Source organism: Rhinoderma darwinii, chromosome 2 (genome assembly GCF_050947455.1).
Source record: "Rhinoderma darwinii isolate aRhiDar2 chromosome 2, aRhiDar2.hap1, whole genome shotgun sequence".
NCBI classification, from domain to species: domain Eukaryota; kingdom Metazoa; phylum Chordata; class Amphibia; order Anura; family Rhinodermatidae; genus Rhinoderma; species Rhinoderma darwinii.
Window position 1 is genome coordinate 113,285,193 of NC_134688.1, and position 13,676 is coordinate 113,298,868.

Here is a 13,676-nt window from a genome sequence, read left to right on the forward strand (position 1 = left end):
ATATACACACACACACACACACACACACACACACACACAGAGATCAGCCATGATATTAACCCCTTAATGACCAGGCCATTTTGCACGTTAATGACCAAGGATTATTTTTTGTTTTCTCACTGTCGCATTCCAAGAGTCGTAACTTTTTTTTTATTCCGTTGGCATAGCCGTATAAGGGCTAGCTTTTTGCGCAACAAGTTGTGTTTTGCAATTGCACCATTTTTGGACGCAGATAATATATCGATTAACTTTTATCAACTTTATTTTAGGAGAGAATTGAAAATAAGCAGCTATTCCAGCATTGATTTTCACGTGATACATTTACGCCGTGTACTATGCAGTGTAAATAACATGTTAACTTTATTCTATGGGTCGGCACGATTACGGGGATACCAAATATATAAAGGTTTTATATGTTTTCCTACGTTTGCACAATAAAAACCCTTTTAGAAAAAAATTACTTGTTTTTGCATCGCCACACTCCAAGAGTCGTAACTTTTTTAATTTTCCGTCGATGTGGCCGTATGTGGGCTTGATTTTTGCGGGCCAAGGTGTAGTTTTCATTAGTACTATTTTGGGGTACATAGGACTTATAGATTAACTTTTATTTTATTTTTTATGGGGGGGAATGGGAGAAAATAAAGAATTTTGCCGTAATTTTTTTTGACGCCAGATTAATTTGTTGATTTTATTGTTCAAGTCGTTACGATCGCGGAGATACCATATATGTGTTATTTGTTTTGACACTTTTACTAAATAAAACCACTTTTTGGGGGAAAAAAGTGGTTTTATTTTATTTTGACTAATATTTCTTTATTTTTTTTCATAAACTTTATTTAACTGCTTTTACATATTTTTTTTTAGTCCCACCGGGGGACTTCACCATGCGATCTACTGATCGCTTATATAAAGCTTTAGTATACTTAGTATACCAAAGCATTATTGCCTGTCAGTGTAAAACTGACGGGCAATCTATTAGGCCATGCCTCTGGCATGGCCTAATAGGCATTTGCTGAAGACAGACCTGGGGGATTTTGTTAGACCCCCGGCTGCCATGGAAACCCGACGGCGCCCCGCGATTTCTTTGCGGGGGCGCCGATGGGGTTACAGAGGGAGCTCTCTCCCTCTGTCAAACACATTAGATGCCGCTGTCGCTATTGACAGCGGCATCTAATGGGTTAAACTGCCGGAATCGGAGTGCGCTTCGATTCTGGCAGTTGCGGCAAGAGCCAGGCTGTATATAAAGGCTGTGCTCCTGCGCTGATCGCGTGGGTACACTGGCAGTACCCGCACGATCAGAGGACGGATATATGCATTCTTTTGCGGGAACTAACACCTGCACAGGACAGATATATCTTTAAGAGGTTAAAACCACCAGCCACATATTACGTTGATCTCCCTCATGCCACCAAAGCAGGTCTGACCCGCGACACGGACTCCACAAGATCTCTGGATGTGTTCTGTGGTATCTAGCATCAAGGAGGTAGCAGCAGAAGTTACAAGGTGGATAATCTATGGATCAGACTTGATTTTTCAGAACATCCCACAGATGCGCCATCGGATTGAGATGTGGAGAAAAAGAGTTAGTCCATCTGCAGACGAACCAGATCTCAGGTAAAACAATAAGTTTGAAGAACGTGTCCTTGTCCCCATTATGACTCATACAATGCAAAGTGAGGAAGGATAAAGCCTTTTCACCATTGGCTCCAGGAGTAATGGGCAGATTAGATGAGTTGCCTCCCAGGTACACCACACCTATTTCCTCACCCAGGTAGTCTGATATGCCTCTGCTACTAAAGAAAAAGCATATAGGCACAAGCTGCAATGAACGGTGTGTCTTGACACATGTCTATCATTGTCAGAATTACCTTGCTCTTTTGTGGGATCGGACCAGACGGGCTAGCCTTGGATGCCCATGACCCTGTCGTCGGTACACTAGTTGTCCTTCCTTAGGCCACTTTTGGTAGGTAGTAACCACTGCATACTAGAAACACCACTGTAGACCTGCCGTTTTGGAGATCTTCTGACCCAGTCATCTTACCCTCACAATTTGGCCCTTGTCAAAATCCCTCATTATGTATGCTTATTCTTCCAAATACTTGTTTTTTTTAAAGATAATTAATACTTTCATAATTGCAAAATTACTCTTTTTCTGCGTGCATTAAATTGGTTTAAGGGCCCTTATACACAGGCCAATAATCAGGGCAACGATCAGCCGATAAACAAGCAAACGCTCGTTCATCGGCTGATTGTACCGTTTATGCAGCAAGAAATATTATCATTGTTGGCAGCCCATCTCCGGTGTAAACAGAGACATGTGCTGCCGACATGATAGAAAAACGTATGGGGACTACGATTGCTTGTCTATATACATTACTGATCATGGCTCTTTTTGAAAAGCGCAAATGAGCGCTAATCAACGAGCTGCCTCGATTGGCGACCTTTACCTAGAGAACAGTCAAGATATACAGCCAATAAATATTAGCATTTCACCAGACTTACATACACCAAAAATGAAACATACTCACTGTAAATTTTAAATCTGATATCACTTCTCTGTCAATGTTGCTGTCCGATGCATCCATTCTCTTGCCATCACGAGATAGGACACGTACAAAGGTTTTACGATGTGTTTCTGGGTCTATCTTCTGGCCATACCCTTTCATATTTTCACAAATTTGCTCCAGAAGCTCCATAAGATGCGCTTCAGTTCGGGCATAGGGCACCTAAAATGAATATGGTAATAGTACAAAATGTGACTTTTTATGAGGGGAAACAAAAAGGACAGACATAAAACTTATAAGCTCCTCACAATGCCGATCCTTGTACTCTCATACCTGCAATTTGTATTCAACTATTCCCATGGCATCATTATAGATTTGTGCAATGGTCAAACTTATATTTTACACTTCATTTCGACTCTTTTGTTGTTATTCTAGACACGCTGCAGTTTCCAAATGTATCAAATGTAAATGAGGACCATTTTATTTCTGTACAAAATGACAAGCCAGAATTTTATGTATGTACGACTAATATTGATCAATCATGAATTCACCACTGATCGGGCAATGATCATTCCAATCACTTGGCAAGGTGTCAAACATAACGATGTTAAATATAAATGGCGCTCAAACTTTTAGACATATTTTAGACATACAGGTGCTACTCCATGGCCTTTTTGGCAAGATCTATAGAAACGCAACTAAGACAGAAATTATGGCAATGTAGGTTTGTCCCGATTGACACACCTCTGTTATAGACTGGGAACCATCTGGATTTATTCTAAAAGATCCTTTCTGAATGGTCTTCTTGGGATCCACTTGTGAGATCTCCCACTCCATTTCATCAACAAGAGCCCGGCAAGCTGATGAGACATTTCATTATTTCAAATAAGACTATAAATGCAATAGATTGGGGGAAAAAAAGTTATCGGTTCCTTTACCAAAACTGCATTAATATGAAACGGGTTCAATGTATTCTCAACATCCACATAGGCCGCTATGTGTATAGAAATAAGCCTGCCCACTGCCATGGCTTTCAGACTACACACCCTAGGATCAAATTCTGACACATATTTTTTAACCCCTTGGCACACCATGACATACATGTACATCACAGCATCGCAGAGGCACAGAAGCTTTTCTCATTGACAATGATTTTTTATTTTTTTTTGAATGACAATACAGCTTGTCAATCAGCGTTCATTTGCTCCATTCAAAGGGAGCAATGATTGTTAAGTATGGGGGCGAACATTACTACGATCCTTTGTCCCCATGCATTTGCATTATGTCGGCAGCACATCTCCCTGTTAACACAGTGCTGCTGACTAGCGACTATGTCTTTGTCATCGTTCATTGACTAATTAATAATCAGGAACGAACGTTCAAATCATTGGCCCGCGTAAAAGGGCCTTTATGTAATGCAGTGTATTGCCTTTATCTGTGCTCTTTAATTAAGTTTTTCATAAGCAAGGCTTATTAGTTGGGCACTGATGGCAGACATGGAGGCTTTCAATAGGCATGGCAGCCGATCAAAACCGCGGGATTTGGCGGGTGGGTCGATCAAGAGACAGAGGGCCGTTGCAGACGGCTGTCAGTTGTTTAAAACAGCCGACACTCGCTGCATATGGTGTGGCCTCAACCCCTGAGCCCATGCCATCTTGGAGTAGCGCAAATCTGACATAACTCTATGTCGGATGTCACTAAGGGGCTAATTTTGCCTAAGAATGTATAAAAAAAATTACATCAAAATGTCATATTCAATAAGTTTATTTACCTTAACTGTACCAACTTGTATTGTTTGCAGTCCCCCTTCCCCAATAAAAGTGGCTTTATATGTAAAGGAGAGGGAGGTACATTAAGCATTGTTCTATTCGTGTGAAAAATAAGATTGTCCTGTAATAACTACTTTGGGACAGGTTTCCATACAGCGGGTTTCTGACAATTCTTTTTCTTTTCTTCTTGCCAAAACTGGGATCGGAGCGAAAAGAGGAATAAAGCTTTCCTTCGTGAATTTCTTAACTTTTAGATTCAGCCCCAGTTTCTAAACTAAAAACTAACGAATATTACTTGCCAAAAATGAGGGTCCAGCCTTAACGTGGTTCTCAGGCACACATTGGTTAAATACGTAATAGGGCTAATATGAGAGATTATTTTCAGCTGTCATGAGCTGAGAAGGGCGGATTTATCAAGCTCTATTATTTTCTGTGTAAGCGCTGCAGATTCTGTGTGACAGGGTGAGATGTCACGATATGGTGACATTACATGCTGCTACAGACCACATCATCACACCCACTTTTTTAATTAATCCGTAGGAAATGTGACGGCTACAGAGCAAAGAAGTCCAGGTGAAACAACCAAACATAGAAGTTATGCAACTGCTGTATAGCAACATTCAGTAATGTGTAGTCCCAATGCAAGGATGTCCATACATCATATGCAAGACCACCACGGTGGTGGCCAAACGTGAGATATGACCAGTCCACCAAAGTGCACAACAGAAACTCTCATTGAAGAGCTGCACACACACTTGTTTATAAGCCGTATACCTAGCCATACGACAGTATATACCAATAGGAAGATATCCTTCAGAAGTCATATCTTACCTCCACAGTGCACGTCCTGCCCTCTTCTGGCCAGAGTACAGCTGAAAAATGGGACTAAAATAACAGCGAGCAGAAGCCAGTGGGATTTAGGGGTCACCATCTTTATATAGTGTTCACCCCAAAACCTGCAAATTGATCAAACACAGAAAGAATGATTGTAATGTTTATGGAAGGATAGACAAACCAATATTCTCCGGGAAAGACCTTCACTTTCCTTGAGCCTAGAATTGTATATAACATTACATACAAAACAACGCAATCTGTGCTAAGCCCACAATTTAACACAAAAAAAAATCCATATACAATTGACAGGGAATACGTGTGAAAAACCGTTTCCCTTAAAAGAATTACATTTTTTGATTGTTATAAAACATTACAATGGTTTTCTGATATATAAAAACACAATTTAACTTTTTTGCTGCCACAGCAATTTACACATTTTTAAAATCTGAAACATAAACTTAAAGAGATCATATTATACCCTCTACCCATATATTTTATGAAAGTTGACGCCTGGCACATTGTAAAAATGCCACCCAGCACTTTACACTTATGGGTGCCTATATGAAATTTTGCTTCAAAGTGCAACGTTGCGTAAAACGTGTTTGTGCCCCAAGCAGTGCCGGAGATACACAAGACATCAGGGTAGGAACAGACTAGGTGGATACGCTAAGTAAAACTACACAGCGTATACGCCCTGGTAGCCACAGGCAATTCCATCCGAAAAACAGCACCAAATTGTGGTGCAGTTTCTCAGGCGGCATGTGCTCTGCGGAAATCCTGCAGGAGTAAAAAAAAAAGTTTATACTTACCTGCCAGTAATCATGGCGCAACGCCGTCCTCTTCTGAGCGCAGCCCGGCCTCCTGGGATGACGCTGTAGTCTATGTGACCGCTGCAGCAGTCACATGGGATGAAATGTCCTCCTAGCAGCCCGGGCTGCGCTCAGAAGAGAGGGACGCATCGTCAGGACTACTGGCGGGTAAGTATAAACTTTTTTTTATTCAATTTAAAATAAAAAATACCTCTATGTTTCATCGCAGAATTTCTGCCACAAAACATAGCTGTTTGTTGCAAATTTTAAAAAACCGCAACGCTGGTCAATTTACTAACATTTTTCTTGGCTGATTTTTTCCGCTGTGTGTGGATATTTGTTTAAATCTCACCCACACTGCTGCTACTGTATTACCCTGCGGATTTTCCGCAATGAAATCTGTTGCGGAAAATCCAGTGTATCCGCCTAGTGTTGTCCTACCCTATACAAGCCACTTACCCAGCCCTATACCCATACAAGCCACATAGGGTTAGGCTTCACACGAGCGTAGCCCACCTCGGACGTGAAAAAATTCAGTTTTCCACGTCAGAGGTGGACCCGTGCGAGACACGTTGTCACGGATCCCCCACAGACTACAGTCTCTGGAGGCATGCGTGACACGCAGTAAAATAGGACATGTCCTATATTTTAATGGAGCGTTCACACGCTCCGTTGAAACAGCGGTCGTGTGAACGGCCCCAGTGAAATGCAAATTGTTTTAACGGCCGTCACTTGGACATGATTCAGGCTCGTGTGCATGAGGCCTTAAAGAGGCTCTGTCACCAGATTTTGCAACCCCTATCTCCTATTGCAGCAGATCGGCGCTGCAATGGAGATAAGAGTAACGTTTGTTTTTTTTTAAAAACGAGCATTTTTGGCCAAGTTATGACCGTTTTTATATTTATGTAAATGAGGCTTTCTAAAGTACAACTGGGCGTGTTTAAAGTTAAAGTACAAGTGGGCGTGTATTATGTGCGTACATCTGGGCGTGTTTACTACTTTTACTAGCTGGGCGCTCTGATGAGAAGTATCATCCACTTCTCTTCAGAACGCCCAGCTTCTGGCAGTGCAGACACAGCCGTGTTCTCGAGAGATCACGCTGTGTCGTCACTCACAGGTCCTACATCGTGTCAGACGAGCGAGGACACATCGGCACCAGAGGCTACAGATGATTCTGCAGCAGCATCGGCGTTTGCAGGTAAGTAGCTACATCGACTTACCTGCAAACGCCGATGCAGAATCAAATATAGCCTCTGGTGCCGATGTGTCCTCGCTCGTCCGACACGATGCAGGACCTGGGGCAGGAAGTGAGTGACGTCACAGCGTGATCTCTCGAGAACACGCTGTGTCTTTGCACTGCCAGAAGCTGGGCGTTCTGAAGAGAAGTGGATGATACTTCTCGTCAGAACGCCCAGCTAGTAAAAGAAGTAAAAACCCCCCGATGTACGCACATAATACACGCCCAGTTGTACTTAACTTTAAACACGCCCAGTTGGACTTTTACTGTAAACACGCCCAGTTGTACTTTAGAAAGCCTCATTTACATAAATATAAAAACGGTCATAACTTGGCCAAAAATGCTCGTTTTAAAAAAAAAAAAAAAAATGTTACTGTAATCTACATTGCAGAGCCGATCTGTTGCAATAGGAGATAGGGGTTGCAAAATCTGGTGACAGAGCCTCTTCAAACCTATGTCTATGGGCGTATATCTTTACATGATCATCAGAAGTGAAGAGACTAAAAATCTCCACATGCCGGTTATCATCCGAGTCACAGAGTCCACAGATGGTCTTATTAGACGGTCTGTAGTAAGGGGGGGGGAAACGGGGTCGACACCCTACCCTAAACGTGACAGAGAGCACATATTGGTATGAGACGTGGTAACATGAAGAAGTCACTGGAGGGTACACAGGGGGAGACATGACAGTCACAGGCCGTGATCATCCTTCCTGCTTCTATATAGTTGTTTCAGGACGCAGCCATTTTTGGGATTTTCGTTTTAATTTTTTCCTCCCCACCTTCCCTATAACATTTTTATTTTTCGGTCGGTATAGCCATAGAGGGCTTTGTTTTGCGGGACGAGTTGTAATTTTTTGTACCATATAATGTATTGGGAAAAAAATCTTTGTGGGGGTGGAATAGGAAAAAAACAGCGATTCCTCAATCTTTTGAGGGGTTTTGTTTTTACGGCTTTCACCATACAATAAAAATGGCATGCTAACTTTAGTATACCGGTCAATACGATTACGGTGACCCCAAATTTATATAGTTTTTTTTATGTTTTACTACTTTTACAAGAAGGAAACGAATTGTTAAAAATGGTGTTTTGTCACGACATTCTGAGAGCCATAACTTTTTAATTTTTTTGTCGACTGAGCGGTTTAAGGGCTTATTTCTTGCGGGACGGGCTGTTGTTTCTATTGGTACCATTTTGGGGTATATGAGACTTTTTGATCACTTTATATTTAATTTTCTGTGGGATATGAAGTGACCAAAAAACAGTGATTGTGTTTTATATTTTTTCTTTTTAAGGCGTTCACCGTGCGCGTTAAATAATGGTATATTGTAATAGTTCAGACTTTTACAGACGCAGCAATACCAGTTTTGTATATTTTTTACATTACTTTAGAGGAAAAATGTGTTTTTTTTTATTAACTTAAATGTTTATTTTTTTTACACTACTAAAAACTTTATTTAACGTATTTTTTTTTTTTTTTACACATTTCATTAGTCCCCCTAGGGGACTTGAAATAGTGATCCTTAGATCGCTGGTACAATACACTGCAATGCTATGTATTGCGGTATACCGTAATTTTTACAGGCTCCTGTTAAGCCCTGCCAGAGTCAGGGCTTAACTGGAGATGAAGAAAGGCAGCCCTGGGGGCCTTCATTAAGCCCCTGGGCTGCCATGACAACCATTGGCGCCCCCCGATCGCATAGCGGTGGGCCAATGAGCTGTCATAGGGGGGTGCCCCCCTCTTTCAAGCGTCTTCGATAACGGTAATGAACTTTTGATAGCAGCGGCCATTGAGGGATATGTAAAGTTCAATAGGTGAAATGCTGGTGACAGGTTCCCTTTAATGATGAAAGCCTTCCCTGTAGAGATAGCCGTCAATCACTGAGTAGAACCGCCCACTGGACTCCTAAGCTCAGAAATAGCAGATATATAGATCATCAAATTACAAGTTATACTGAATCTTTTCCCACAAAACCGTATATCAATCTATTGAGACTCTCCTGCCCTAGAACATGTTGCCTGCAGATTGGACTGCATTTTCAATGTGTCAGGTTCCCCTCTAGAACCATTGGCCGGTCATATGTAAACAGTTATGTAACGGAGCATACTTTGTAATATTTTCTGTTAGGAAATGGAAACATTCATGGTTTACATTCAGAGACTGTAAACATGTCCGAATTTCAGCAGCAGTTTGTTACAATGTATCAGATGAATTATCAGCCTGTAGTCCAGGAGAGAATTATATCCAACATCTAGCAGCAGCATATATTATAACAAATAGGACAAGTGTACCATTATTTTTGGTTTTGTATTTAAACTTTTTATTAAGTTTTCCATACATGTAATAAGGGAACATCTGGGATACAGAAGAAAAGTAGGGATAGGGCTACAAGGTAAACATTCCAGTCCAGATTGCACATGTGGTTGGTTCGAGGACATTTATCCACATAGTAGTACTGCATATGATTAGGAGTCCGGCGTATAGTATTGACAGATGTAGGTACCAATGCACGTGGGTTTACATTTGTTGGCATACAAACCATTTTTCATGTGTCTACACTGGATGGAAACATACAATAGGGTAAAGTGGGTAGAGGATGGAAAAGACAGACTAAGGCCCTGTTCACACTAGGGATGTCACCATACCAGAATTTGGACTTCGATACCGATACTTCGTTTTAAGGCCGGATTTACAAGAGCGTGTGCGTTTTGCGCGCGCAAAAGGTACTTAACAGCTCCGTGTGTCTCCGTTTTCGCGCAGCCGCCATCATTATGACACTGTAGGTTTGTAAACAGAAAAGCACGTGGTGCTTTTCATTCATACTTTTTACTGCTGTGCTTCCGTGTGCTGCGCGTGATTGTCACACACCCATTGACTTCAATGGGTGCGTGATGCGCGAACAACGCACAAATATAGGACATGTCGTGAGTTTTATGCAGCGGACACACGCTACGTGAAACTCACGGACAGTCTGCACGGCTCCATAGACTAACATAGGTCCGTGCGAGGCGCGTGAAAATCACGCGTGTTGCATGGACGTATTACACGTTCGTCTAAATAAGCCCTAATAGCAATTACTATTAATGTGAGGCACATGGAGGTTAAATTAATCACACCTCGTGCCCCACAATAAGTGATTGAAAACAGTTTTTATTTTATTTTTTTACAGCGTTCACATCATAAATGATGCAAAAAAATTGTTGTGCAGGTTATTACGGCCACGCCAATACTGTATGTGTATATTTTATGTATTGAGACTTATTTTAATGTTTATTGTAAAAAAGGTGTATGTGTATTTTTTTAAAATTATTTTATTATAATTACTTTGTTTTTACTTTATTTTTTAAACTTTAATGTACCGGCATATATCTATATTACAGTACATTAGCCTGTGTACTGATAGTACACAGGCAGTTGTTAGGACATACCTCAGTATGACTAACAGGAAATATGGTAGGACAGCCCTGGTGTCCTTCAATAGACCCTGGGCTGTCTGCCCATATATGGTATGTCCCTCAATCGCGTCACAGGGATTCCCTGTGACGCGATCCGAGGGGCATCCCCCCTTCTCATTTTCCCCTGAATGCTGCAGTCCGCTGTGATCGCAGCATTCACGGGAATAACGGCGGAGATGAGAGGTTTCTCTGATCTCTGCAGCGGGGCTAATACCGTCATTGCCCCGCTCCTGACAGGAAGTGCGTGCGCGGTCAGCATGAGGAGATGCGGCCGGCGCTGCACTAATGAGCGGCTGTTCAGGCACTGAAGAAAGAACATGGGGGTGTTTTGCAGTGCGTCCGCCATGTTCTGTCTTCAGTGCCGCTGCTCATTAGTGCAGCGCTGGCCGCGTCACATCATCCTGACGCCGCGCACTTGTTATCAGGACTCCGGGCGGGGCAATGACTATCACACAGCCGCAGCCCCGCTCTCATACATTCATGTGTTACAAAACTGAGCTGTGTGGCTACGCAGCTAAGTATCGAAACACATGAAATAACGGTATCGAACCGTTTGGGGATGCAGAATATCGAAACAGTATCGAAGTTTTGATGCATTGTGTATCCCTAGTTCACACCGAGTTTTTTGTAGGAATATTGAGGCAGATTTTGACATGCCTTCACTCTTTTTGCGTCGTTTCTCGCAGCGTTTTTCGAGACAGTCATTGAGCGCCGCAGGAATATAACAGCGAAAACCGTTTTCTCTGCCTCCTATTGATGTCAATGGGAGGTTTGAGATGGTAACGCTTGAAGCAAGGGCTTCTTTTTCCAGAAAACGGTTTTTTTTTTCCCACTCGCGGTTTCCCCGTCAAAAACAGCACCAGAAAACTCAGTGTGAACATACCCTTAAAAATACTTGTTAGATATACTAGGCCCTGTTCACAGTGATTTTTAGCGCCGATTTTGACGCGGAAACCACATCGGAATCAGCGCCAAAAAACGGCCAAAATCGCCCTACATTGATTTGAATGGAAGGCATAGGCTCCCCCCCCCCCAGTGGATTTTGGCCTCTTGTGGTGAAAAAAAGCGGTGTGTTCTTTCTTGCATTGGTTCCGCCACTGACCTCACATTTATTTAAAAAAACAAAAAAAACTCTGCGGCCCTCATTTCCGACCGGTTTTTGCCCACGGTCCTTGCATTATTTCAATGGCCACGGGCAAAAAACGCAGCGAATAACAGAAAAAAAGCGCAAGCAGATCAAAATCTGTTTCATAATTCCTGAAGGAATTCTGAGGCATATTTTTTCTGCCTGCAAAAAACTCTGTGTGAACAGGGCCTTACAGAGACAGATCAGAAGATGTAATAAGTCTGAGACCCCCTCCATTCAGTCAAACAAAGTTGATAAAGCATTGGAGCTCTGACTCCTGCAGGCGTCTCCTGGTTTTACCTAGGAGAGCTGAAGAGGGTCTATAGAGTTGCATTATAAATATGTCGCAGTCAGCCATTTACAGATCTCCCGATTCGGCCAAGAGCAGAAGACAGGAAACGAAACAGAGCTTCTAAAGTAAAGTTTTTTTAGTTAACAGTGGTGATCTCAGAGCCCGGACCCTACCAATAACTTCCAATATGTCTCTATAACATATCAGAAGTTCTCTGTAACTGGAGGTGGATTTTTTTGTACAGAAGACTAGGCCATTACTTTAGAGCAGTGCTTCCCAAACTTTCTGAGGCCGGCACCCACTTTTGGCCGAGACTTTTGTTTGGGACCCCCCCCACTACTGTACTTCGCCCCATTTCGTCTGACGTATGTCAACATTATTCGTAGCTAGATGCCGGTACTTCGCTCCATTCGAAAAATAAGTCCCTGCAACATCGAAAACAACGGTAATTGTGAGGGCGGGCTCAAGAAATCCTGTTGAAGTGCATCGCTGAGGCCCGACTACGGCCGCTGATGGTGGGTCATGTGACCCGACCTGTCCATCAGTGGTATAGTTAGGGGATTAGCACAAGGGGGTAAAACACATCTGAATGGGCCCCAACCCAGTAGGCCTCCCACACAGCATAATGCCCCTTTAGTGGCTTCCACACAGTGTAATGCCCCTATAGCTGCCCCCACACAGTATAATGCCCCTATAGCTGCCCCCACACAGTATAATGCCCCTATAGCTGCCCCCACACAGTATAATGCCCCTATAGCTGCCCCCACACAGTATAATGCCCCTATAGCTGCCCCCACACAGTATAATGCCCCTATAGCTGCCCCCACAGTATAATGCCCCTATAGCTGCCCCCACACAGTATAATGCCCCCATAGTGCCTCCCTACCCAGCATAGTGCCCTTAAAGCTGCCCCACACAGTATAATGCCCCTATAGTGCCTCTTTACACCGTATAATGCCCCAAAGCTGCCCCCACACAGTATAATACCCCTATACAGGATAATGCCCCTAAAGTGCCTCCCCACACTGGATAATGCCCCTGTAGCTGCCCACACAGTATAATCCCCCATAGCTGCCCCCACACAGGAGAACACCCCTATAGAGCTTCCCCACACTGGATAATGCCCCCGCTCAGTACTTTGGCCCATACCAGCCCCCCTCCCCATACCCAGTATAATGCCCCCATAGTAAAAAAATAATTACTTACCTATCCCCGCTCCACAGCGAGTGGCGATCCTTCTTCTTTGGTCTGTGCTATTAGTGACTTGGCACAGACTGGCACGATAACATCACCACATCGCACCTGTCCGTCACCGCATAGTGAAGGATGGAGCAAGGCGCTGACAGCATTGAATTTAAGTGTATCTGCACCCTGAGAACGTAGATACAGTTGGAACCGGGACATTGGCGAGTGGCTCGCGACCCCGCAAATTGGGAAACGCAGCTTTAGAGTATGGGGTACATGGCAATTCTTTGTGAAGGTCGTACACACGGTGCAATATTGTAGTCCATTAAAAATACGTAAAAATTTCACAAGACCAAACCAAAGGAATGGGGGTCGAGCGACGCAGAATATTGCTCTAAGGCTGGGGCTACATGGAGACTTTGCAGCTGGACGGTCTCACGAAGACAACGTCTACCTCCTGGCGA

The 13,676-nt window shown here is 43.1% G+C and overlaps 1 protein-coding gene across 3 annotated transcripts in view; it reads right to left on the minus strand.

Moving 5' to 3' along the window:
• CNPY2 (canopy FGF signaling regulator 2) overlaps nucleotides 1-13,676 on the minus strand; it is a 35,767-nt gene that overhangs the window by 21,063 nt on the left and 1,028 nt on the right. For all 3 annotated transcript variants that reach the window (XM_075850196.1, XM_075850197.1, XM_075850198.1), the window contains exons 2-4: nucleotides 5,105-5,229; nucleotides 3,249-3,364; nucleotides 2,529-2,726 (exon numbers count right to left, since the gene is read on the minus strand). In XM_075850196.1, coding sequence (XP_075706311.1) covers nucleotides 2,529-2,726; nucleotides 3,249-3,364; nucleotides 5,105-5,229 — 439 coding nt within the window. The remainder of the gene's footprint in view (nucleotides 1-2,528; nucleotides 2,727-3,248; nucleotides 3,365-5,104; nucleotides 5,230-13,676) is intronic.